At 33.5% G+C, this 27,421-nt stretch overlaps 1 protein-coding gene across 1 annotated transcript; it reads right to left on the minus strand.

The window, feature by feature from the left end:
* Positions 1 to 5,383: 5,383 nt before the first annotated feature.
* On the minus strand, positions 5,384 to 9,387 carry LOC132717640 (serine/threonine-protein phosphatase 6 regulatory ankyrin repeat subunit B-like; the record flags this gene model as incomplete). The annotated part of the gene is made up of 2 exons (XM_060701153.1): positions 9,258 to 9,387; positions 5,384 to 6,259 (listed from the first exon to the last, which is right to left on the minus strand). A coding segment is annotated over exon 2 (829 nt), but the record flags the coding sequence as incomplete, so codon positions are not given.
* Positions 9,388 to 27,421: the final 18,034 nt, after the last annotated feature.

Below are 27,421 nucleotides of genomic sequence, written 5' to 3' on the forward strand. Positions count from 1 at the left end.
AAAAAAAAAAAAAAAAAAAAAAAAAAGAATATAGTACTCAAATGTCCAACATTTTTGCAGCACAAGACATGCATGTGCCCCTTATCCTATATCAATAAAAGTTGAATCGACATTTCTATGCTTTGATGGAAAAGACAACAATATGAAATCTAAAGTCAATCGCTTCAATAACAAAATGTTCTTAAAATTAAATTATAAAATATCAAAGAAGAAATAACTCTAGAAATAAGGATGCTTGAGTTGTGACACTTTTCATATATAATGTGAGTAATAAAAAACCTATTATATTATGGATACCATTTAATGTAACAAATGAAAGATAACAGTTGAAAAATATATCAATTTCAAAATAAATTTCAAGTTCAAAATGGAAATAATTCTGGAAATAAAGGTGTTAGACTTAGAAATCTTACCACAGGTGTTTATAACAAACATATACTTGAAGTTAGAAGTAAATCTCAGACGAATAAGAATAAAAGTTACAAACAAAAAATAAGGAAAATTCAAAGTTGTAGGGAAAGATCATTCTAGAAATATTGACACTAGAGTTATAAATCTTGTCATGCTATTCTGATATGGGTGATGGTATCAAATTTAAAATTCAAGTTTAAAGTAAATCATTTAAAAAATAATGAAGTTAAGGGTTTAAAAAAATCAAACAAATTTCAGAAAATCACTAAGTTCAAAAGGGAAATAATTCTGGAAATATTCCTGCTTCAATTATAAAACATATCACACATGGTGTAGGTGATGATAAGGAACATAATTATATTTGAAATTTGAAGTTGATACCTTCAAAAAATTATAGTTATAGAAAACAAGAACATTTATAAGGGAAGCTCCAAAGTTCCAGGGGGAATAATTCTATAAATTATAGTGCTAGAGTTATAAACCTTATCACATATGATGTGGTTGATGATAAAAAAACAAATATTTGAAGCTTAAAGTAGATCCTTTACAAAAATACATGTAGAAGTTATAGTAAAAAAAATATGGAAATTTCTAAGTTCAAGGGGAGATAAATATAGCTCCTAGAGCGATGAACCTTTTCAAAATGTGGTTGATGATAAGGAAAATAACTATATTCGAGTTTGAATTAAATTTCTTAAGAAATAAATTTGTTGTGACAAACAAATGTTGTCATAATTGTGTTGTGACATACTCCTGTTGTCATACTTGTGTTTTTACAAACTGATGTTTTACTTGTGTTGAAACATACTGATGTTGTCACATCTTTTGTAACATACTTATGTTGTCATGTGTTGTGACACACTCATGTTGTCATACTTGTGTTGTAACATACTAATGTTGTCATGTGTTTTGACAAACTTGTCATATTTGTGTTGTAACATACATGTACTACTCATGCTGTCATGCTTGTGTTGTGACATACTCATGTTGTCACATCTTTTGTAACATACTAATGTTGTCATATGTGTTGTGACACACTCATGTTGTTATACTTGTGTTGTGACAAACTTATCCTGTTAGATTTGTGTTGTGACATAAACATGTTTTGTCACAGTGAGTTGTGTTCCATTAAACTGATGTTGTTATACTTATGTTTTGACAATCTAATGTTGTTGTAATTGTGTAGTGACAAACTGATGTTGTTATACTTGTGTTGTGATCCACCAATTTTGTTTTTAAACCTGTGTTGTGACACATAATGATGTCATACTCGTGTTGGAACACATTCATGCTGTGACATACTCATGTTGTTATACTTGTGTTGTGACACACTCATGTTGTTATACTTGTGTTGTGACACACTCATGGTGTTATACTTGTATTATGACATACTAATGTTGTCAAACTTGTGATGTGACACACTCGTGTTGTTATACTTGTGTTGTGACACACTCATGTTGTTATACTTGTGTTGTGACACACTCATGTTGTCAAACTTGTGTTGTTACATGGCCATGTTGTTATACTTGTGATGTGACACACTCATTTTGTTATACTTGTGATGTGACACACTCATGTTGTTATACTTGTGTTGTTACATGGCCATGTTGTTATACTTGAGTTGTGACACACCCATGTTGTTATACAACACAAATCTAACAGGATAAGTTTGTCACAACACAAGTATAACAACATGTGTATGTTACAACACAAGTATGACAACATTAGTTTGTTGTCAAACTTGTGTTGTTACATGGCCATGTTGTTATACTTGTGATGTGACACACCCATGTTGTTATACTTGTGTTGTGACACACTCATGTTGTCAAACTTGTCTTGTTACATGGCCATGTTGTTATGCTTGTGTTGTGACACACTCATGTTGTTATACTTGTGTTGTGATACACTCATGTTGTCAAACTTGTGTTGTTACATGGCCATGTTGTTATACTTGTGATGTGACACACTCATGGTGTTATACTTGTGATGTGACACACTCATGTTGTTATACTTGTGATGTGACACACTCATGGTGTTATACTTGTGTTGTGACACACTCATTATGTTATACTTGTGTTGTGATAGCACTCATGTTGTCAAAACTTTGTGTTGTTACATGGCCCATGTTGTTATACTTTGTGATGTGACACACTCATGGTGTTATAACTTGTGATGTGACACACTCATGTTGTCAAACTTGTGTTGTTACATGGTCATGTTGTTATACTTGTGATGTGACACACCCATGTTGTTATACTTGTGTTGTGATACACTCATGATGTCAAACTTGTGTTGTTACATGACCATGTTGTTATACTTGTGATGTGACACACTCATGTTGTTATACTTGTGTTGTGACATACTCATGTTGTCATACTTGTGTTGTTACATGGTCATGTTGTTATACTTGTGATGTGACAACACTCGTGTTGTTATACTTGTGATGTGACACACTCGTGTTGTTATATTTGTGATGTGACACACTCATGTTGTTATACTTGTGTTGTAACACACTCATGTCATACTTGTGTTGTTACATGGTCATGTTTATTTTACTTGTGATGTGACACACTCATGTTGTTATACTTGTGAATGTGACACACTCATGTTGTTATATGATGACACACTCATGTTGTTATACTTGTTGTGATAACACTCATGTTGTCAAACTTATGTTTTAATGGCCATGGTTGTTATATGTGACACAACTCATGGTGTTATACTTGTGTTGTGATACACTCCCATGTTGTCAAACTTGTGTTGTTAACATGCCATGCGTTGTTATACTTGTGATGTGACACTCACTCATGGTGTTTATACTTGTTGTGACACACTGCCATGTTGTTATACTTGGTGTGTTGTGACACACTCATTATGGTATACCACACTCATGTTGTCAAACTTGTGTTGTTACATGGGCCATGTTGTTATACTTGTTGATGTGACACACTCATGGTGTTATACTTGTGATGTGCACAGACTTGTGTTGTTACATGCATCGTGTATGTTATACAACTTGTGAAGTGTGACACACTCACTTTGTTGTTATACTTGTGTTGTTGACACACTCATAGGTTGTCAAAACTTGTGTGTGTTACATGGCCATGTTGTTATACTTGTGGTTGTGATACACTCATGTTGTCAAACTTGTGTTGTTACATGGCACTCATGTTGTTTATACTTGTGATGTGACACACTCATGGTGTTATAACTTGTGATGTGACACACTCATGTATGTTATACTTGTGTTGTGATACACTCGATGTTGTCAAAGCTTGTGTTGTTACATGGTCTTGTGATGTTGTTATACTTGTGACATGTGACATGTGACACCCACTTTGTTTGTGACACAGCTGCATGTTGTACCTTTGGTGTTGTGGATACATACATGTTGTCAAACTTGTGTTGTTACTTGTGATGACACACCATGTTGTTATACTTGTGATGTGACACACATGTGTCAAACACTCATGTTGTTATACTTGTGTTGTGTTATACATACTCATGTTGTCATACTTGTGTTGTTACATGTTGTTATATGGTGACACACTCATGTTGTTATACTTGTGATGTGACAACACTACTGTGTTGGTTACATGGTCAGTGTTACTTGTGATACTTGTTGTTATACTTGTGATGTGACACACTCGTGTTGTTATACTTGTGATGTGACACACTCATGTTGTTATACTTGTGTTGTAACACACTCATGTCATACTTGTGTTGTTACATGGTCATGTTTATTTTACTTGTGATGTGACACACTCATGTTGTTATACTTGTGATGTGACACACTCATGTTGTTATACTTGTGATGTGACACACTCATGTTGTTATACTTGTGATGTGACACACTCATGTTGTTATATTGGTGTTGTAACACACGATTTGTTACAAATGTGATGTTTATAAACTTGTGATGTGAACCACTCATGGTTGTTATACTTGTGATGTGACACACTCATGTTGTTATACTTGTGGATGTGACACACTCATGTTGTTATACTTGTGATGTGAGCACACTCATGCTGTTATACTGGTGATGTGACAACACTCATGTTGTTATACTTGTGATGCTTGACACACTCATGTTGTTATACTTGTGATGTGACACACTCATGTTGTTATACTTGTGATGTGACACACTCATGTTGTTATACTTGTGATGTGACACACTCATGTTGTTATACTTGTGATGTGACACACTCATGTTGTTATACTTGTGTTGTTACATGGCCATGTTGTTATACTTGTGTTGTGACACACTCATGTTGTCATACTTGTGATGTGACACACTCATGTTGTTATATATATTTTGGGAAATATTTTGTTATGTTACATGCTCATGTTGAACACTGTGAAACAATGATATCATTCAAACAAGAATTAAATTCATTAAAACCAGTCATGCTGTATAAAACATTTTCAACATATATTTCTTTAACAATATTAAGTTTTTAAAAATGTTGGACAATCCAATTTTGACTGCAAAAATAATGTTAGTTTTTAGAGTTTTGACATCAACTGGCGTACCCTCATTCTAACAATATTCTGTATGAATTTGTATCCATGTCTGAATCAAGCTTCGGAAGGCCGTCGACGGTTTGGAATTTTTACCCATTTTGTAACAAATGCCTAATTTTGCGAAGAAGAAGAGCTATCATTTTATTCATGCAAGTAGATTTCTTTTCCTCAAAATGCGCTGGCGTTGGTTTTCACAAAAACGCGTTTCACCAAAGGTTTTGGAAATAACTTACAGGCTTGAATAATAAGATAACAGTACTGTAAAGATCGTTTTGCTTTATCTATGTCTTTTCGGGTAGACATAGCTGGAAATGGTTGTTTTTGTAATGAAGCTGGCGAACTTTTTTGTTTTTTTTTTTTTTTTTTTTTTTTTTTTTTTTTTTTTTTTTTTTTTTTTTTTTTTTTTTTTTTTTTTTTTTTTTTATTAAGGCAAGATACAAATAGTCACTGGTCCTTGAATATGGGCTGCCTAAACTCACAAACTTTAGACTGAACATCGGCAAACCCATTTGAAGTAAAGCTTGAACCATTTCTAACCGCCCTTTAACTACGGCAGTTTGTAATGGGAATCCATACTTGGATCCTTTATTGATGTCACATTGATGAGAAATCAATTCATTAAATATGTCTTGATGTCCAGCTAGCACTGAGAAATAGAGGGCTGTCCTTCCTTTACTGTCTTGTCCATTTATGTCTGCCCCACATTTCAAGATCTGCTTTAGTAACTGAAGGCAAGAATATGTGGCGCAAACATGAATTGGTAATAGGCCATCTTTGTCTGCTAAATTAGGGTCAGCTCCATGTTGTAGCAATAGCTCGGTAAGCGGGTGTCTGTAAATGATAGATTTTAGCAATGCTGTCCTTCCGACAGTACTTATTGCATTTATGTCTGCCTTGAATTTCAGTAATAGAATAAGCTGTATCTCTAGGCACCTTGGATTATGAGATGCCAGACAAACTCTATCCTTAGCTTTATTTTCAATAAGTTCTATTAAAGCAGAACGCCCAAAGCTATCCTGGACATTTGCATCCAAGCCTAATTCCAAAATATAGCGCATACAGTCTAACTGGTGATGAATAACGGCAGTGTGTAGCAGTGATTTACCTTCCTTTCTAATATCTTCAATTTTAAGTCCAGGTTTCAAGTCTACAAAACGTTTTAATTGGTGAACATTACCAGATTGAACTGCCTTAAACAAGTACTGGTACCCGTCTTCTGTATCTGGGGATGTATTTTTTTGACTGCTCTTTGCTGATCTTATCAACAACTGACCCATTATTTCAATAATTATTTACTGTAAATTTGTTAACCAAGCATTTCCATCTGAAATAAAGTATAAAAGATATTATTTTCATGTTGTTATTGATTCGAAGAGTATTATATTATTTCGGTTCCAACTTGCTGGAAACTTCTTACTTATTAATAAAATATATTTAAAGATCCTGTATGCTGTGATCAAAGTGGTAAACCACACTTAGTGAAATATTAATACATTGTACATAATTAATTTATGCAAATAAAACAATTTTCAAACATCGAAGAATATGTTAAATATGTACTGAAAATATTTGTGCATATTATATGTTATCATTTAATATATGCATTCATTTCATATTGTAAAATTTGACTTAAACTTTATAGAAAATAATTTTTTATTACCTCCCTTTATTCACATGAAATGTTAAAATTGGTAATATCTTTATAAATAATGCTTTTTGGAACCTAAAATATTGATAAATCTTAATTTGATCATCATATTTATGATTTAAAACCATAAAAAAATTGTGTTACAGGATCTTTAAATTTTAGTTCAACTTATTTTCTTTTTTTAGAATTCCAGATGTGGGAGGTTTCTAATTTTAAATAGAAAATGAGTCGCACCCCTATGATGTTCACAATAGATGGTCAGATATATCAATGAATCATGATAACATGTATGCCTTCACAATACATGATACAATTTTGAGGTATTGTTATCTGGTGACAATATTGTTGATACAGTTTCAGCAGCAATGCCCAACTCTAAATTGTTCAAATTGCATGGACAATGTATGATTACATTTTGTACTTGTATCTTATTTAGTAATGTCCACTGTCTATTAGTTTGTTAATTTATCTAATCTTTGCAAAATGTTTTCAATCACAGACTTTAATGACAATAATGTCAATTAAAGTCCTAGTCAAAATACATTGATGTGCCAAAGCTAAATTCTGAGATATGTCTGTTCTGGGTCAGAATCTCACTTCTAGAGAGGGGTGATATTGCCATGCTCTAAAATAGCACAATATCTTGATTGTCGCGTAGTACCAGGGTTCTCGGGGACGCTTATTTCGGCGTCCCGGTACGCATGTTTATTGCAGCTGGACGCAAATATTTCAGAGCAAGGATTCCACGTACGCTTAATTTTGCCCGGGGACGCATAAACATTCCCGATTGTTTACAACCACAAATACACAAATGCGTCAGCGCGTGTCAGTCTATAGGTAGGCGGTCCTATGCACATCGACCCGTGAAGCAATTAGCCAATCAGCGATAACGCTACCGATCATTATCACGCAATAGTGATCAGACTAATGTACTGTATACACGCGCTGTACAGTACATGTAATTACCAGATATATCACGAGGTGATAATTTTATATCTTTGATCAACAGTTGATTGGAAATTAGCAAATTTTACCGACAAAAGGATAAAATTATCGACTATTTACGCCGCAAGTTTAAAGACTGTTTTCTCAAATTACAATTGAGTGTAATTTTGAATGATTGTCGAATATTTTCGGCATTATAATGATTGTCGAATATTTTCGGCATTTTCTAGGCACAAATTTGCTTTAGTTTCATTCTTGCAAAAACTTTCTATAAGAGTATTAAGAATTTAAGATATTGTGCCGAAATGCCAGGTACACATACGCTTTTCTCTATCCGATAATTGATCCCGAACATCGGCGATTTCACGTTCGCCAGAAACCCTAAAATTTCGCAAAAATTCTCGGTTACCAAGCCAAACATGCGAATGAATTGTTTCTTTATTATTTAATCAACATTAAATCTTTAAATGTCGATCTTTAATTTGCCCCCTTTTGAAGATATTTGCTAAAATAATCGTCGATCGGATGAATCTCTTACACACTGTGTGAATCTGTACACGATTTTCCTATTCATTCCGCTAAACGCTGCCTATATACATTTACGTTTTTTTTTTACAAATACAAACTTTTTGTCTTAAGAAAGGACTTATTTAACCAGAGAAAAATTTGATTTGGTATAAAAGTGAAAAAAAAAGAAAAGATTTCCATGGGTTGATGCATTATAATGAAATAATTTCATAATAAATATTAACAACAAAACAATAATTATACTATGTAGTTCAGAGTTTCTTTTGAATAACTATTTACTTTGGAAGTCTCTTGAACATTCAAAATATCAGCATTGCTATTGTGAACATTGAATGACAAATTAATCTGTAAACATATTAATTGTGACGCGCTTTTGGACTCCAACTTTTTCAGGGTTGGGAGTCCATGGACTCCATGTTTTAAAGTCCTAGTGAGAACCCTGAGTACAATTGGACAAATAAAAGTTAATAAGAATTACATGAACATTACACAAACTGCATTCATTTGGTTTAAATGCAAGTATCATTGTAACTTAACCAAGATCAGAAGATACTGTGATAATATAGTTGTACATTTTTCAGCAGCAATGCCCAACTCTAGCCTAAATTGTATATATGTATCTCATTTCACTGAAATTTTCAGTGGACATTTCATTTCAATTAGTTTTGTCATTTATCCAATCTTAACAAAATACATAAGATACATGTCATATACCAAAAAGTACTAATAGCAGACAACGGTACTTTCCCTTATTATGTCAATACACCCATAAACACTTTTCATATGAACTACGCAAATAACCGAGGTATAATGTGTGAAAAAATAAGAGTTGTTTCCCTTATCTTCGAGTAAAATCGAAATCTCTTACGCTTAAACAATACAAATTAAGCCATTTTTAAACCGCTAGTTTGTTGTGATTAAATGTCCGATCAAAGGAACCCGAAATTCTATCCAAAACAAAAAAATAATGATTTAAAAAATATTTCATATATATATAATTACTATAAAAAAACATATACTACATGTATGGGATTTTTTTTTAAAATCATTATTTTTTTGTTTTGGATAGAATTTCGGGTTCCTGTGGTCCGATTTTAAAAATCATTACATCAATTGAAAGCTTGGGATCTTAGCTTTGTCACAGTATATAATTTAACACATCTTTTGACACCAAAGTATTTAGATTAACTGTTAAACCTACCATAGTCCATATGTCAGACCATTTTACATACGATTTATACAATGAGATACGCAACCGGTTATCTGTACTCGAAATACTACTGATAAGAATAGCCAGTCGTCTGCTAGTTGGGAAAGTGTTTTATCGGTTTATTACTTTAACAGTTCAAATCACTGACCAATTCACTAATTAAGTAATTTTTATGACTGAGTAAACAGCTGAACAGCTGAACGAGTATCACCTTACTGAACAGTGAACAAGAAGTTTACATAACTGACAATTCTAAATTATCAATTGCAAGGATAGTTTAACTTATGTTCCTTCAAAATGAAGTGTCAATTCACAAAATTACTTAATACATACCCACACATTTAGTCAGTAAATTAATTAAATGCCAAAATTTTCACTGTCCCAATTAACCCGTCGAAAACTGAGGTCATCCGAATGATTGAATTAAAACCACCAAAAAGAAAGAAAATAAGAGGCAAGATGAATAATTTACACCAAGTATGCACTACCTAATTAGTTATAACAGATCACGCGCTTGCTTAGAAAATATATAATAAAATTTGTGCAAACTAGTATAGGGTAAAAATATGTTACGAATATATAAGAAAGATAATGATGTATGTAAGGTTAAGAAAAAAAGTCACTGGTAATATCTGGGACGAAAGATATACTTGGCATCAATTTCAACCGAAATCAAGTAGTCGAGCCCGACTTGTACTTGATATAATGTGGCTTCTATATTTCTTATAACACTAAGCTGAAAAAGAATATTAGATACAAACAATTTTATTTATAACTGATCGGGAACAGCGTTGACATGTATGCAAAGGGCCATTAATTGTATCGCAATTTGCATTGATCTAAACCATACAATGCGGTATTACTTAATTATCTCCGTTAATGTTGTAATACATGTGACTTGTGAAAAACACGTCAGCTTTTGGTCAACACTACTAAGCACCATCAATACTACAAAGCATTAAGCAAAACAATTACCTAGCGCCACCACTACAAAGCAGCAGCAAACAGCAGATACACCGTCACCAATAGCCAGCACAACCACCATCATAACTAAAACAACAATTTAGAACCGCCACTAAGCATCGCAACCCACAAGCACCACTACCACAAAGCACCGCCACAATGCAACACCACAATCATCAAAAGTATCATACAGCAGATGCACCATCACCACCACCACCACAAGGCAGCACTACAATCCCCACCAGTACCAAAATGCAGATTCACTACCACCACCACCATCAAGACTAGTGGTAGCAGGAGCACTATTAAAAGAATCAAGCATCAATACCACCAAACACATCCGCTCTGGTCATTATGATAGACATTATTTTAACCATCATTATCAAAATAATACCAGCGACGTTTGACACATTACCTAATAATAGGAATACATTCATTAATAAAAATTAGTCAACATTATACGATAATGTTTTAAACCCATGTTTTAATCCTTGGACAATAAATTCATCATAACTATTCTCTTGCCACTTTTCAAGATTATCCTGTTTTGTTCTGTTTTAACATAAAGTTCGATCTACTTCATGTATATAACAATTTTTAATTTAACCCTTTACTTCATCAGCATATTGTGAAAAATGGCCGTTTTCATTTAAAAGCCCCCTGTTTCAAGTTCAAACTGCTACGAAACTATGAAAAATGATTTAATACTGATGAAACATGGCACAAATGTTGACTGGACCATAGTATCGGTAACAGTATGATCAATCTTAAAATTCCTGTACCATGGCATTGGGTGACGTCTCAAAATTGTCAAAATTCACTATTTTGCATTGTTTTTTTTCAATCAAAACAGATTTCAAAGTGCTGCAAAGTCTCAATGGATTGAAATAGAGTAAAGGCTTTTCAGCATTGGTTACATGTTACCTTACGATCGACCTGAGGCCTTTTTCAGTCTGTCACATTTCCAATATTTTCTTGACGATGAGGGGGGCTGCCGCCCCTTCAAACCCCCGAAACAGAAGGGGCGCATCCCCCATTTGACAACCCCTTGATATACCTTTTTGATAAGGGGCGGCGCCGAAAAAGTGATTTTTAATCAACATTTTTCAAACGAAAAACAATGTTTGGGGTTAAAACAGGGCACTTTTTCACTGTTAGGGGCCTCAAAAAGAGTGGGGGCGAAAAGCCGTCAAAGCACGTCTATATGAGGTAAAAGGTTAAAGTTAGATGTACCTGTATTTAAATCTGTATACATGTATATCTGTAAGTACATTACTTACAATGTACAATGTACAAGAAGTACATTGAGCCTGTGTCTACGCTAAAGGTAAAAGATGAAAAAATAAAATAAAAAACGAGCTTCGAATTTTAGTGGTCCGAAAAAGGTCAATCAACATAGCTTCTCTATTCAACGCATCACGGTAGCTACGCTGCATTACTAATAAGGGGAAGTAACTCATGCGGCTCTATATACACCGTAAAGGAGAGGCCATGGGCAACTGGTCTTTTTTTGTTGTATTTTTATCAGAGAGTGGTATTATCTTTTAAAACTTAAAATAAAATGATTCTTGTTCTGATTTACAGGTCAAATGACATCGACTTATATTGTTACGCGCATGCATTGATATTGTAGTTATTGGACCTATGCATTTGGAAACGACGACATAAGGAGCCGATATCGCCTTAAAAAAAAACAACAACAACAACAAACAAACAAACGGTTATATTTGGCCTACATTTATTATGAAGAAAGAAGAAGTAAAGGTTACCGATAGGGTGAATGAAACTTCTTTATATATGGTGAAAATACGGAACCTTTATTACTTTGTGAGGATGCATATTAAACTGTTTTTGTTGAGACAAATCAAAAATGACTTACCATAATTATGATTTAATTCATTTTATGTACATGTTTGTTTGCCTATTAAAGTTCTACAAAAATAGATATGCAAGTTTCGCTTGGTTTTTTACTATACTGGTGGAGGGAGACCTCGATCACGTGATACTTTGTAGATCATTTACTCAAAAAGAAGCATAATTATACCCGAGTAGAACCAAAGGAGTAGAGCCGTCAAGTATAACAACCGACATTTCATAAGCTATCTAGCCTGCTCCAAACCATGAAAAAAATCATAATGAAGGCCAAGCAATTTTCGATCTGAAGCGTTCGACCACGGAGGCTCCAACATCAATGAAATATGAAAATTAGAAGTATAAAGGGACACAACCTTTTCGGAACACAACTTATTAACAGCTTATTCTATAAAAAAAAAAAGACAAGTATTTTGTAGTATTATTTTCTAAACAAACAATGAATGACGTCAATCAAAAACTTACTCTTTGAAACATTTCAATGTATTCCAGATGTTGTATGGAGTCTACGCACTGACGCGGAATACCTCTTCGAAACTCTGTTACAGCACGAGTAAATCGAATCCATCAATATGTATAAAATATGATATTCCACAAGAAAAACGTGCAAAATCCAGGCATTTATTTGATAAAAATTCATGCTCATGAATGTTTTCGATAATGGCATGCAAAATTATAATACATGTACATCATTTGACAGTTTTTGGTTCAGTTTTGTTAAGAATGCGGACAAGATATATCCAGATGGCCTTTTAAGTGTCTTTGTCCAGTTGTATACGAACGTATAACATTTTATCACAGAATGTTCACAATGGGCGCACGGAATCTCGAGTCTATAATTATAATCCATTGTGTATGATTAATTGCGAGCACAAGCCTCTGCTAATTCCGATCAGTGTATGATTTATTTTAAGCTTATTTAATTCATTTGTATCATTTATAGCGAGCACTGAAAGATGATGCGTTAACCCACTGTAATGTCGTCTATTGCTGTAATTTAATACATGCATTATCATTACTTATTACTTGAAATTACACACATATTAGATAAAAACTATCATTTAAAACTATAATTTTTGAAGTTCTTCGGAGTTTACTGGTTTTAGTTAATACGAATTTATTTTAGTTCGATTATGTTTAAGCTTATTGAAACACTCTCGAATCCGTTCCTGGAACCTACCAGTACTAAGCAATGAATGTAAAGTTTCTTGCTCAAGGAAACAACGGCTTACTCCTGACAGGGTTTGAACCCACGCGGTCTGCAATCCTTATTACTAGTCTGACACGTTAACCACTGATTTTATATTAACATATGATAATAACATGGATTGTCATGTTTATTGAATTTAAAGCCCAGAAATTTTATACATGAAGAGCTCGCGATAAATTTGCTTCATATCGCTTTCCAGGACGCCTTTGATTTCTGTTATTTGAAATGATAACTCTTGTTAAGTAATATATTGTCAAAAAAATAACTTTAAAATATTTGTTAAAGCGTCTTAACCAGGCACATGTGCAGGATAGTTTTATTCCAAACACCTGTCCATAGACTTTAAAGTTAATTCTTTCAAAGATTAAATACTTACGAAGATTAAAATATAAAACAAGCACAGTTAGAGCATGATTTAATATGCTTGTAAGAAGGTTAAATTGAATTTAATTCGCGTTTTTATTTTGGATATGACAGGGGTAGTTTTTTGAAGGTGTATAATTTAAAATGACACGAATTGTTTTAAACAGTTTAGATTTAAACTTAATAAACTGTGTGCTGACAATGAACACGTGTTGGGGCAGAAGATACTGTTGTGTGACAATTAAGATCTCTAATGAGTCAGATCTTCACGGAAAAGAATAATTTATAATTTGCGAAAAGTGCTATAAAAGTGAAAAGATCTAAGCTAGGATTACGATTTGGTTCCAAGACAGAATGACGGACATATAAACCTTAAATAAATAAATAAATCCTAAAAAATCAACAACAACAAAATGGAACAAAATGGAATAATGCAGAATAAATAAGGTAAGTAAGTCAATTGAAGCATTTTCGTGTTTAAAAAAAAGAATTTAAATGTTTTTTGAATACGAAGTAGTAGCAAAGGAACTTTTCATGAAATAGAAAACAAACATAAATACGTAGATTCAGTATGATCAAAGAAAATACATTAAAGGTGTATAAATAATATCCTAACAGCGAGACAATATTACGTACTGAAAAGATTTTCAATTCATTTTTTTATATAAATCTACTCATTAATATTGATAGCGTTTTAGAAACACCTAAAGTGTCGTCTGCGTCAAATGACATGTCTTCGTATCAAGAAAAAAAAACAACAACAAAAACATACCGCACGTTTTTTTTAAAGTAAACGAGATCACCAGACTCAATTCAAAACTTTCGCTAACCGTTTTGTAATTGACGTCTGCTTTCTGTCAAAGATAATAAAATTATCCCGTAAAAACATAATGGTAAAACATCGTTAAAGCAAACAATAATTTCGTGTGTAAACAAGCTAGTCAGGTGAAATAGTCTAGCATCTAGGAAATAAGATAATTCGACGACGATGCACGTTTAGGTGCAATGTATATATTTTACAGGCTGCATGAAAAGTTTAAAAATTCGTTTAAAGAAAATTATAGAAAATTAGACACGTGCTTCCGCTAAATAAATAGAATAAATTAATTCATACAAAGTAATAAAAAGCTGAACAGGGTCAAAAATGTGTCCTAATTTATATGATGTTATTTTCATCTGCAAGGTATTATCTGCTTATAAATTGAAGGACATACGTGACCCACTTATTTGCACGTGCAGGATGCAGTTTATAATGTTTTAAATTTAGCTATTTAAGAACGGTTAAATATTGTAGTCTCAATGTGGGAAAGGAAATGCATTTAAATTACTAAAAGGTGGAAACTGCCTTAAATATATAGATACAAAACCTAAATCGAAAGAAAGTGTCTTGAGGCTAATGCAAGGCTTGCTTCTTGTTTTGCATAATTATAACCTTTTTTTTGCCACAGAAATGCATTTATTTCTTTTCCTCTAAAGCTCTGAATTTTTGGTGTTCTATTATTGTTTCTAAAAAGTTACTCACTGGCCAATTACCTGAACTATCTATTGGTTTTTGGCAATAAGTACAGTTAAAGGGATTTAGTATTTTGTCAAAATGTCATAATACAAAGTCAAAACACTACTTTGTCTACATTTCGCTACTTTTATGACGAATAATTTCGCATTCAGTGCTTATTTCTTAATTAACAAAAAATTAACATGCTCTTAAGCAGTTATTTAAACTTTATAAAACTCATTTTGCCATTTCTTTAGAACGAAAAATAATAATTTTTGAGACATGATGTGCCTTTAAGAACAATCATATCTTATATGCATTCCTGTATTGAATAGTTGCAATATATCTTATTAAATCCGAACAATAATAATCAGATATGTGTTCACATATGATATGTGACGTCATTATAAAAGTCAAATTCTCTGGATGAGAAGGAACAAGTCTTATATTCCACCAATCAGGTTTTTCCAAATTTTGTTGATCTGCGCATGCGCTGATTTAAATATATGCGCGTCTGTTCTTGGCATGACTGTTGTTCCCAATTGCTAGCGACAAGTTAAGGCGTTTGTAAAGTCATGAATGTTTGGATGGCACTCCGTGGAAGCCGCTTCCTGACTTTTATTGTTTGCTTATGATCACAGACTGGCAACGATTCGAAAACATGAACTCTCCGGAATAAAACCGCCATTAATGTCCTCCATTGTTGATTTAAGTCTGCCTTAAATGCCAGAAAGTGGTCTACGTTTGTTGTTTGAGTGTCGTAAAGGCGCGTCAAATGAAGCACCACCCACTTTGGTGAATGATAATGACTGTGCTCTCTTTTAAACGATGGCCACTATCTCAAAATAGTACATAGGTTCAAATTGTTCTGTTTATTCAACATGAGACTAACCAGAGATTTCTCTGTTTTCTGACATGAGCATTTTAAAGGCAGCTCCTTCGAAAACACGACCAACCACGTCAGGACTTTTCGTGCCTAATTCATAGCATATACTGGGTCATATTCTCAGTTAGAAATAGTGCTACTAGTAGTATCTTAGCATTCAGTTTGATCCTCTTTTTTCTGATATTTGGAACTGCCAACTGTATACGCCCCATGTGTAATATTACAATGCCCAAGGGCATACCGCCACCCCTTAGATACCGACATAACTTTGCAGCTCTTAAAATGAAAAACAAATCTTTATGACTACTCGTATTCATCATTGAAACCAAGATGTGTTGTTTTTGTTACTGTATCTTTTTTGTTATGTATCCGACACGAGACCATAATTATGCCGGAAAAAAATACAAAAAAAAAATAACCAAAAAAAAACCAACACCCCGAAATGTTATCTAGCGATTTCACGCAAATAAGTATCATACAGTTGTTAACAATAATTTGCAACTATTTTCGATTTTACATTTAAATGATTGAAAAAAAACGCTTGAAATGATAGCTTTCAGGTATCACTTACAACCTTTTCTAGCGAACAAAGTGCATCGATGGAATGCTTGGATTTTTTTGTTACCTAGGTTACAGTAATTTGCATAATTTCATGGACAATAACTACTAATGACCATGGAATATAAAAGTTGCATTTATGTTTGAGGCAATTTTCGTTTGATGAGATTCCCGCCTTGAAAATTGCGATTTTACGACATAATCAACGCTTTGCGGCGGGATACTGTTATTTTCGTAGACGGCGGTACTATCAAATATGCGGTACCCTGAATACCTCACGGGTCAAAGACGCAGAAGTAGGTTGCTTTTATGGATGTAGTTATAAATTTTGTTTAGACAAACAGCGTCCATTACATAAAGAAACTCGAAATAATCTAAACAGTGGAAGAAAGATAAATGGCATATCTGTAAAACTAGGATAATCAAGGGGAGGAAATGGCATTTAAAAGCATTTATTTTGCACATTTTTCTTACCTAATCGTTTTTGGGTTAATGGGGTAACGTTAACCATGCGAAGGCATTTGGTGACGGCTTTACTTATCAAGAAAGTCTAACTCTAAAATACGTGTATTTCTTCCCTGTCTAAAAGGACGCCGACTAATAAATCTTTAACAAGTCTATCAATTGATGCAGCATGCATGTTCAATTAAAAGCGGCCATTTGAATACGAAGTCTAAAACTGAGTAAATTATAAATGCACTATAAATATCTAATAACTATTTCTTCATAGTATGCATATGTGCTTTGATTAGTATTCTAGTATAATACACACAAGTGACAACGACATTACACAAAGCACACGTGCATATACGAACATTATTTACACGTGATACCCATCTTGACTCAGTGTTAGAATTTATTTTGTGTTAACGATTATCATGTTTCCCTTAGTTGAATTTAGGTCCTACATTTATTACATTTGCCTTTGAAAAAGATTTCGGACACGAAGCCATTCGTACTTAAAATAGCAGCATTGATTTGCGATTGAATTGTAAACATAACGACACGTTGTTAAAACAGACCTGGTGCATTTCGGAGCCACGCGCTTTCTTTTATTTCACAAAAAACCGCACTTTGATAACCTTGAAACGAGACGGTGGCGGGGGGTATCTGTTCTTCAGCAGCAAATTTAATATAACATTCTTTATTCAATAAATTCTGGTTGCTCTACTGTACCTCGAATAACTTCATTAGAATGTTGAATAACTTTGTATATACATAAAGAACTATAGCATTTGGAACATTTTGATCTACTCGACGCATTTAAATACTGAAAGGCGTGGTCCTTTGAAATAAGATCTCAAACACTACAAGCATTTTGTTAACCATAAGGCTCACGAACACCGACTTCTGAAAAGATCTTCAGACCCCGTGTTTACAAAGATGGAAATTAGGGTCATGAGAAAATGCAAAGATAAATGTAATGATAGAAATTAGGTTCAGGATCAAATTTTCTATACAAAATGGATCAAAATAAGGATCAATCTGAAGATCAGTAGTAAATTTCAGCGATTCTAAGATATTTTTGAGAGACGAAAAGTTACATTGCGAATAAACCTATCTTCTAGGCCATTTTACCAGAAGAGTGCATCTTTTGTAGCAACTAATTCCGATCGCTTTATTTTAAAGTGGTGCTGAATGGTTAAGTGAAAACACAGTGGTATTTTACAAATGTCTATATTGAAAGTCATACGGGACATTTCAGAAGATTGTCCATAATCTATGTTTTTGGTAACCTTCAAATCATTTTAAGGTGTAATAATTATTGCTGGTAGACGAATTATTGTTCAAGTTCTCTTTCTTTATCATCTTTCCTTGCCAATTCCTATGTCAAAAGTTATAATTTTACCGCTTAAAACGGACATTACATCTGGAAGAAAGAACATCTGGAAGAGCTATGAACCATTCGGACATATTGTCAATTACTCTTTGCCGAAATATAACGGAAAGTGCCGAAAAGAGCCGTAAAAAACACACATTAAAAATGGACGGATTTTAAGTGATCTGAAATAACTTAAAAATTTCTAACAAGTTTGTCAGGTCCTTAACGAACACAGATTAAATAAGTCCGCTAGTTGAAAGCAAATATTACGCTGTAATAGTATATCATATGTTTTAAAAGAGTGCATCTGAATAGTGGCATTCCTTGAGCCGTTAATTATATAACCGAACAATGGGAGTAACCGAAAGATGGTCTATTTAAATATTTGTTTTTCATTAATATGTCTAAAATCATTTGTAACTTCTCGTCACACAACGTTGTCGTCTCGGTAGAAATACAAGTTCAGCGTGTTTGATGTCATTGAAAGATTTGAGCATATTCTTTGGACTAATTTAAAGCATAGGTTGGCTTATCATATTACAAATGAAATGTGAAAAAAAATGTATATTTTATAAGTGCTTTATATTACAGTACAACACAGTAAAGAGCAAAACCTTTGGGTAGAAAAGTATTTTGGTTGTTGGATTTTTTTTCTAGTCAAACAAATTGTGCACTTTAGCGCTTTTTATTATATAGAGGATGGTCGCCCTTAAGACGGAATCAGATTGTAAAAATGTCGGTCTTGCAGTCCAAATATTGAAACTAGACGTTTTCCTGTATTTTGGAGGTTTTTTTCTGTAGAGGTAACGTTAAAGAAAGGTTATTTTCATTGTGAAGTCTTCGTTTAGGGATATACATGTATAATATTGTTGTCAAAAAGGTTATTGATGTACAGGGGGGTTATTGATGTACAGGGGGTCTCTATGTAGAGGTTGCACTGTATATGAATAAGAAATTAAGGTTTATCAGAAGTATTGAAGTACGCTACATAAAATTTTGAATTTTATTTTCTTTTCTTTTGAATTTTCTTCCATACATGTGTTGCTCTTTATTGTATTACACTGTAATATAAAGCACTTATATAAATATACATTTTTTCACATTTCACGCAAACCTATGCTTTGAAAATATTTGCTTTTGTTGTCCTTTTATAATCATTTTCTAATTACTATTCTTATCATTACTTTTTTATAAAGAGCCACTTTTTTTAGCACATAAGCAAATGAAAACATAAATCTCTCAGTATGATTTAAAATTTATCTATAAATAAATCTTATGATATGTTATTATGGAAGAATTACTAAACGAGAATTGTTCAATCTCAATTTTAGACATTTGACCAAGGGACTACATAGAGCAGTCAATGTTACGAACATTGTAACCACCATCACCACGATCATGTTTATAATCATCATTGCCACAATCGTCATCATCATCATCATCACCATCATCATCATCATAATCATCATCATCATCAACAACAACAACAACAACATTATTATCGTTTTCGACGTACTCATCATCGTCCTTATAAGCATCATCATTATTATCATAATCATCATCATCATCATTTTCGTCCTCCTCTTCATCATCATCATTGCTATTTGCAAATCTTAGTATTTCCAAAGCGTTACAAATACCACTACAAAAAAATCAAGCAAAAAAAGCGAGTCTTACAAAATCAATTATGAATTTAATAAGTTAACAAGTTTGTGATTTAACCCATTACTTCATGAGCATTTTGTGAAAAATGGCTGTTTTCATTGAAAAGTCTCCCGTTACAAGTTCAAATTGCTATAATACTATAAAAACTGCTTCAACACTAATCAAACTTGGCACAAATGTTGACTGGACCATTGTCCTTGCAACAACATGCTCAGGCTTAAATTTTATGTTACCATGGCAACGAGGGGACATCTCAAAATTGCCAAAAATCACTATTTTGCGTTGATTTTTTCCATCAAAATTGATTTCAAAGTGCTGCAACTTCTCAATGGATTGAGATAGAGTCAAATGCTTTTCAGCGTTGGTTACACGTTACCTTATGATCAATCTGGGGTCATTTACAGCCTCTCACAAGTCCAAAATTTTCTTGGCGATGAGGGGGACTCCGCCCCCCTTCAACCCCCCCCCCAAACAGAAGGGGGCACATCCCCCTTCTGGCAACCCCCTGATGTATCTTTTGGTTGGGGGGCTGCGCCGAAAAAAGGGTCACTTTTTTTAACAACATTTCTCAAACAAAAACAAGTGTTTGGGGCCTAAATAAGGCATTTTTTCATCATTTGAGACAACAAAAAGGGGGGGGGGTGAAAAAGGCGTTAAAAGGCGTGTATATGAAGTAATGGGTTAAACAACACTTACAATTTTTTGCCTTTAACACCTGGGTATCTTTAAATGATATCAACCACTATGAATTTTATTTTGTTTTCGCGATTCAAGCAAGTGTATGTTAAACGATTGTAGAATTTTTTTTTTTTACAAAGTCATATTTTCTTTTTTTATAGAGCACCTGTATCATAAATAGTAACTGACATCTATTTTTGTTAGTGTATGTTGATAATTGCTTAACAACGAACGTCATCATTGTGTTAACTAAATAAACGAAAAAGAATGGATCGTACGTGCACCGGTCGGTCGGTCGGTCGATCAGTTAGTCGACCGGTCGATCGATCTGCCGGTAACGTATACAATTTCAGCTTCCGACGGTAAGCTAAAGTGCATTGAACGCATTTTGTAACTTTATACGATTTCAAAAGGTTTGAATTTATAGATTTTTATATATTTAATAGATTTACAACATAAAGTGACGAGTTAGGACAAACAATGGCAACAATTAATGCATTTTAAAAAAAATAAAATAAAACAGTGTATACGTTACCATATCACACGCCACATGGTGTTGGATCAGACGACACAAGGGATGGTGATCAAATTGTTGTGATTAGGAAATACCCGGGGAGCCCTCGGTCGTACAGATTGACCCACGTGTGTGTATTGTCCAGTAAACTTAGCATTCATTGAACAATAATGTTTTTGATATTTCTGTATATAGGATGAATAAGAACTGCGAGCAGACAGAAGATAGAAGATAATAATAACAATAATAATAATAATGACGACGACGACGACAACGACGACGACGAAGATGATGATGATGTTGTTGTTGATGATGATGATGATGATAATAATAATAATAATAATAATAATAATAATAATAATAATAATAATAATAATATCAACAACAATAACATCATTTGCATACATAGTAAAGTTTTTAAAATACTTATGTTTAAACAGATTTATAAAGTACATTGAGATATTATCCTTCTCAAAACATTGGTAACTTTATGGGGTATCTAAGTTCAACTGCTTTCATAATCTGATACAGCGTAATTAGATGAAAGAAAAAAGGGCTCTCCCGAAAAATCGATGTTAAATATAGATTACGTTGCAATGACTGCTCCCCTTAGGCTCATCAGATACGGCTAAATAGAAGGGAGAAGTTGTTAGTGTTTTATATATATACAAATTGTAGTGTTTTATATAAAGTTAAGTGGGGATCGTTTATGTTTTATTAGACCACACATTGCGACTATGTTTTATCATGATGTACATTTTTATTACCTGTCATGTTGCGAACAGTTCGCTGTTTTTTGGTTGTTGACAAATTATCAAAATTTGTCAAAATAAAAGTCATCAAAGGGTACTAAATGTTGTACTGTGTATAATGTAAACGCAATCTTCAGCCATGCTATGACTACAAGTTTTTTTTGTCTCGAACACTTCATCTTAAATTTAAAGTTTATCGCAGGAAAAATTGAAGCAATGCTTTTTTTTTATTGGCGTCCGTCGAATTTAAAGGCATAGAAACTAATCAAATTTTACTTCTTAAGAAAAGCATGTTAGATGCTTGCTACCTGACGACTGTAGCGCAAAATGTGAAATAATTTGTCATAAAAGTAGCGAAATGTAAACAAAGAAGTATATGTATTTTGACTTCCATACAAAATACTAAATCACTATAATAGTAATTGCGAAAAAGCAACAGAAGAAAAAGATAGTTCAGGTATTTGGCCACAATTAAGTATCTTTTTTAAAAACTGTAAAAGTACAACAAAAAGAAAAAAGCTTTTGGGAAATCAAAAACAAAAACATTTCTTGATGGTGGGGGTGCTGGTAGTTTTCACTCCTGATCACGGCAGTAAGCCACATTGAATATACTAGATCACAGTTCACCCACAACATTTTTCCTGGGCAGGCTGTCAAGCAGTATACAAATACTAGTTGCCTCCACTTTCGCAATGAACTGGAACTTAGTATACATGCCAGAATAGAGGAACAGTGAGAATGACCGCGATCAGTCACAACGAAAGTGACCTGCACCGTCCTTGAACCCAGGTCGCCCGATTCATAATCCAACGCTCTACTTACTGGGCGAACCGAACATTTCTTTGGGATAATGGGTCTTGAAATAATAAACAACTGACACACACACGTGAGCACGCACACAGACACAAGCAAGGGCAAATAAAATATAAGTCTGTCACTTAGTCATAAAAATGACTTAGAAAAGGTATCATAATGACAATATTTTCCATGCAATTTTGTTCAAATGACTTACTTTATGTTTTGAAGTGTTTTTCTTAAATATCATAGTCTTGTTTACATAAATTTGTCGTTTCTTGAGTTTACCAGCTATTATCAATAATACCCTACTGAAAGTAGTTCTACCACGTGGTTTTAGATGTAAGCAAAAACAGTGGGTGTAATCTTTGTTAATGTATATGTATGTCACTCAAAGGAAAATAAAGTCTGTTTCGGTAGAATTATGATTGCAATCATAATCAATTTAAAAAATGCTCACTGAACCAAATCCGAACTAATGTCAATAGCCTTGGTTTCTTCAACCATTTTAATATGCAGAGTCTATAAAAATAATGAAGTGTTATCTGTTATGTCTGTAAATTTACTGAATTTATGTGGACTTATACTAGACAAATTGGTATAAATATAGTCATCAACTCCTAGCATTAAATTACTATTTGGTCACATGTTTAGTTTGTTAGCGTAGGTAAAGACCGAAATACAGTATCCGTTCTCTTATCCGAAGACTGACGGAAAGGGCCGAAAAATTGCAATTGGTCATTTACTAAATGACGTAATCAAATTATAGCATCCTCTTTGCGCAACGTTTCGGCCATTCTCGTCAATCTTTGACAGGATGTTCCGAATGGGAATGGCAAACATACAAAAAGCCATATATCAGAGTGATAATTGTTAAATACAAATGTATGTGGGAAGTGAATGATACTTTATTTTTGTTTATGTAAACAATAATGGTATTTATTTATTTATTTTGTAGATAGGTGGCGCTTGTGGCTTATGCATGTTTTAATGATGTGTCAAATATCAAACCGGAACAAACCTTCAATCTTATTTTTTTTCAATTCAAACCTCAGATGCAATCTTAGATGAAAGGCTACTTTTGCCACATCATTTCCTTTCCATGTTAAACGTATGATTTAGATAACACCCCTCCTTGTTTTACGTGATTAAAGACACCTACATTTTGTACTTTTGTTTTGTTTTACACAATAAGCAGTTGCGCTGTGAATACATCTTGTTCGGTGTAACCTACTAGTTGGAAAAAACAGCTTGTTATTAAGTCAAGAACATAATTGTTTATTAAGTAAAAATTTGATTTTTTTGCCATAGAAAATATGTTTTGTTTTTCATCGAACATTTGGCGTATGACACCAGTGTAATATTAATTGTCTAGTCGGGTTGACGGTGACTTTTTTATACTATACATTGTACATGAATATAGGTATAGACGTTTGTGAATGGTATTTAAAAAGCTTTTCACAATTTATCGTTAAAGACCGGGTGCAATGTTTCCTCTTCTTTTCGCTGTTTCTTTTTACGATTTCTTTGAGTTATTCAAGGCAATCCGTAAACGTTGGTTTGATGTTAGTGTTGTAGATTTGGTCGGACATTCAAGTCTAAACATATAAAACTGGCCCTTAAACTGGTCTTTAAAAACACTTTCAGTTCCCTACGTTATGAAAATATAGGTCTCGATGTGTCTTTAAAGCTTGAACTTTTGCTGCTGCACGTATGTCGTTTTATAATGCAAACTCAACAGTTGTAAAAACAATCATTACAACCTTTGAGTTTTTACATAGTAAAGAACGCCCCTAACTAAAGTGTATCGCCTAAAACATGGTGTGCATCTCCTTTTTTGTATTTCACCAATTAGTCATTGCACATGTTATGTTTAATTTGCAACACTGTTTTTAGACTTGATCTTGTCGTTTAAACAACAGCTACAAGACAAGTCCTCGCCTTACAAGCGTCTGTCACAACCTTACAGAAGACAACATTGTCCTAGCATGAGTGTTCCAATGTTTTGCTTGTCTGTATGGTAAAGGTTATAAATCCTTTAAATGATCGTGAAAATTCGGTATAATCCGTCAATTTCCGTGACAAAGAAAAAATAACAAAGCAACTGGAACGACGTCATCAAGGCGTCAAAATATAAAACGTGTGGTGACGCAAGCTTTCTCATCCCACACTTATGTATACATATCTGCGCCGGACGAAACTTAGTTTTATAGAATGACCAGAGTGTTTCTTTTGGTTCGGTGTTTAGTCGATGTTAAGCCTTCCCCTTGTTAAACCTCTGTCATTGGTGTAAGGCATTGGTTTGACGCCCTGCATTTAACAAACTGTTTCTTTCCTTTTTTTGCATCCATCAAACACTGTACAGTGTAGGCCGAATTAACAGCGTACAATAACCTACCTTTGGTCTCAAAATGCACTGTTTAGTCTTCAGGACATGACTGGTCACGTGTTTATAGTGTACGCACTCACTGTATCTGACTGAGTAAATGGGCTGTTACAGAAGTGATCTCGGCAGGACAGTGTGCTCGAATATTCTCAGTGTTTGATAGTAACACAATACTAGCCACTGAAACTTGAAATATGGAAACCTAAATATTTCTCTTCAATTTCAAGACTGTCTCTTATTCGTAAATTTGACCCTGGCTAATATTAAAATTGTATACAGCCTCCATATGCTGTTCTGTGACCTCCTTATACTTGTACTTGTATTGATATAACGAAAATGTAACAAAATGACATGTTAACAATTTTAGGGGATATCATTATCATCAAGTTATTAATAAATATAGACCTACTTCAACTGGTATAAAAATCTCGAAAAAAAAGTAAATCCGTTCTGTCATTTCAAACAGCTTTCAGTGGTGTACTTTTAACACTATTGCTGGTTTATAGGTGTGTATCATATTCATCGATCGGGCTTTCATTTAAATAAATTGTGCCGTCATCCAACAACCAAGTTGTTGCTGGGGCAACCATTTTCTTTCTTTCTTTCTTTCTTGTTTGTTTGTTTGTTTGTTTGTTTGTTTGTTTGTTGGGTTTTACGTCGCACTAACACAGTTTAGGTCATATGACGACTCTCCAGCTATACGGGTGAAGGAAAAACCTTAGGTGCTCTTCTGTGCATTATTTCAGGCACAAACGGGACACCATAAGCTAGCTGTATGAAAATATCGAAAGACGCTTGCGCGGCTCGGATCTACGGCGGCGAGATGCAAGTGGTTTGGAGTTGAACGCCATTGACCACTCGATCACAGACGCCCATGAGAGGCAACTAAATAACATTGTATTCTCACGAATGTCTCTAGTTTTAATCAGTTGCTTTCAAGGCGCGTCTTTAACAATTTTCTCAATCATGTCCTCTAAAGCAAATAAGTTGTTTTAATTAGTGATAACGTGTTAAAAACATGCGGATGTATGGATGAAAATGTATTTGGGCATCAGGGTTTTAAATTGATTTTCAAGATAAAATTCGGATGATGGGTTACCATATGTGAGAAAATATGCTTAGTCATTCGGGATTGTGAACTTTCAGCATATTTCATTTGAAAAAGAAGAAAGAAAAAAGGAATTAAAAGAGAAAAGAACATGTGAAAGTTTGTGATAAAGTCATAAATAAATTGACAATAAGCGTAAAAGTGCTCATAAACGATGATTTATAATATCAAAGAACATACGTAGATCCCAGATATGTATAAAACCTGTGTTTATCAATGAAGTTGTTCCGGACGGTTTGACTGAAAAACAGTTTATTTATTGGTTAATATCTTTAATTGGCTTGAATGAAGACTTTTTTGTACCCCTCCTTTGAGATGAATAGAAGTTTGTATGCAAATATTTATTCATAAAAAATAATATTGTATTAGTTAGATTTGAATTAAATACTAATTTACGACAAAAGATTTCAAATCATATCATAATTAAAATCTCCATGTTACAGCTGAAATGCAAAAAATAAGTTCATGTTTTTTGTATCCAAAAATATTTTAAGATCGTTAAAATTCTCTACCACTCAGTAACTTACGCAATCTGTGCTAAAAACGTCATAAACGCCATAATTCTTAATTTCAATTATTCAAATATGCTTTGTAAAAGTCATTTTATCTGCATTTCACACAGATGAAATAATTTCAATTAGTTAAATTTACAGGCAGTTTTTATTAACAAAGTTATTCATGTGTGTAATAATGAACGAAAGGGCGTCTGAGGTCTGGCTGGAAAGTGACATTTGACCTTTGCAAGGTCGGTTCGACTCATAACCCCAACCCAACAAAAAGAAGCAGAAAAAAAGACAGGGCTTCTTTGTTTTAAATAGGATATCATTAGTTACTGGCTTTTCTTTTGGCGTAAGATTAGGTGCCCTTTTATTGATGAGTAAGCACAATTAAACGCACGTCGTGACCGTGCATCTTCTATTTTGTTTAACACTTTCCAGCGGTCTAAAACGTCGGTTCCGTTATCCGGTGCAACACTGCCCTATCGTTTATTTCATTGGAACAGAGGTTACAAGGTTGCCGCATTTAATCTTTTATTTCAAACTATTTTTTTCCAAACTGATAATTATCATATTAATAATGCCTGTTTA

This window comes from Ruditapes philippinarum, unplaced genomic scaffold (assembly GCF_026571515.1).
Source record: "Ruditapes philippinarum isolate M1 unplaced genomic scaffold, ASM2657151v2 ctg1802_1_1_1_1, whole genome shotgun sequence".
NCBI lineage: Eukaryota > Metazoa > Mollusca > Bivalvia > Venerida > Veneridae > Ruditapes > Ruditapes philippinarum.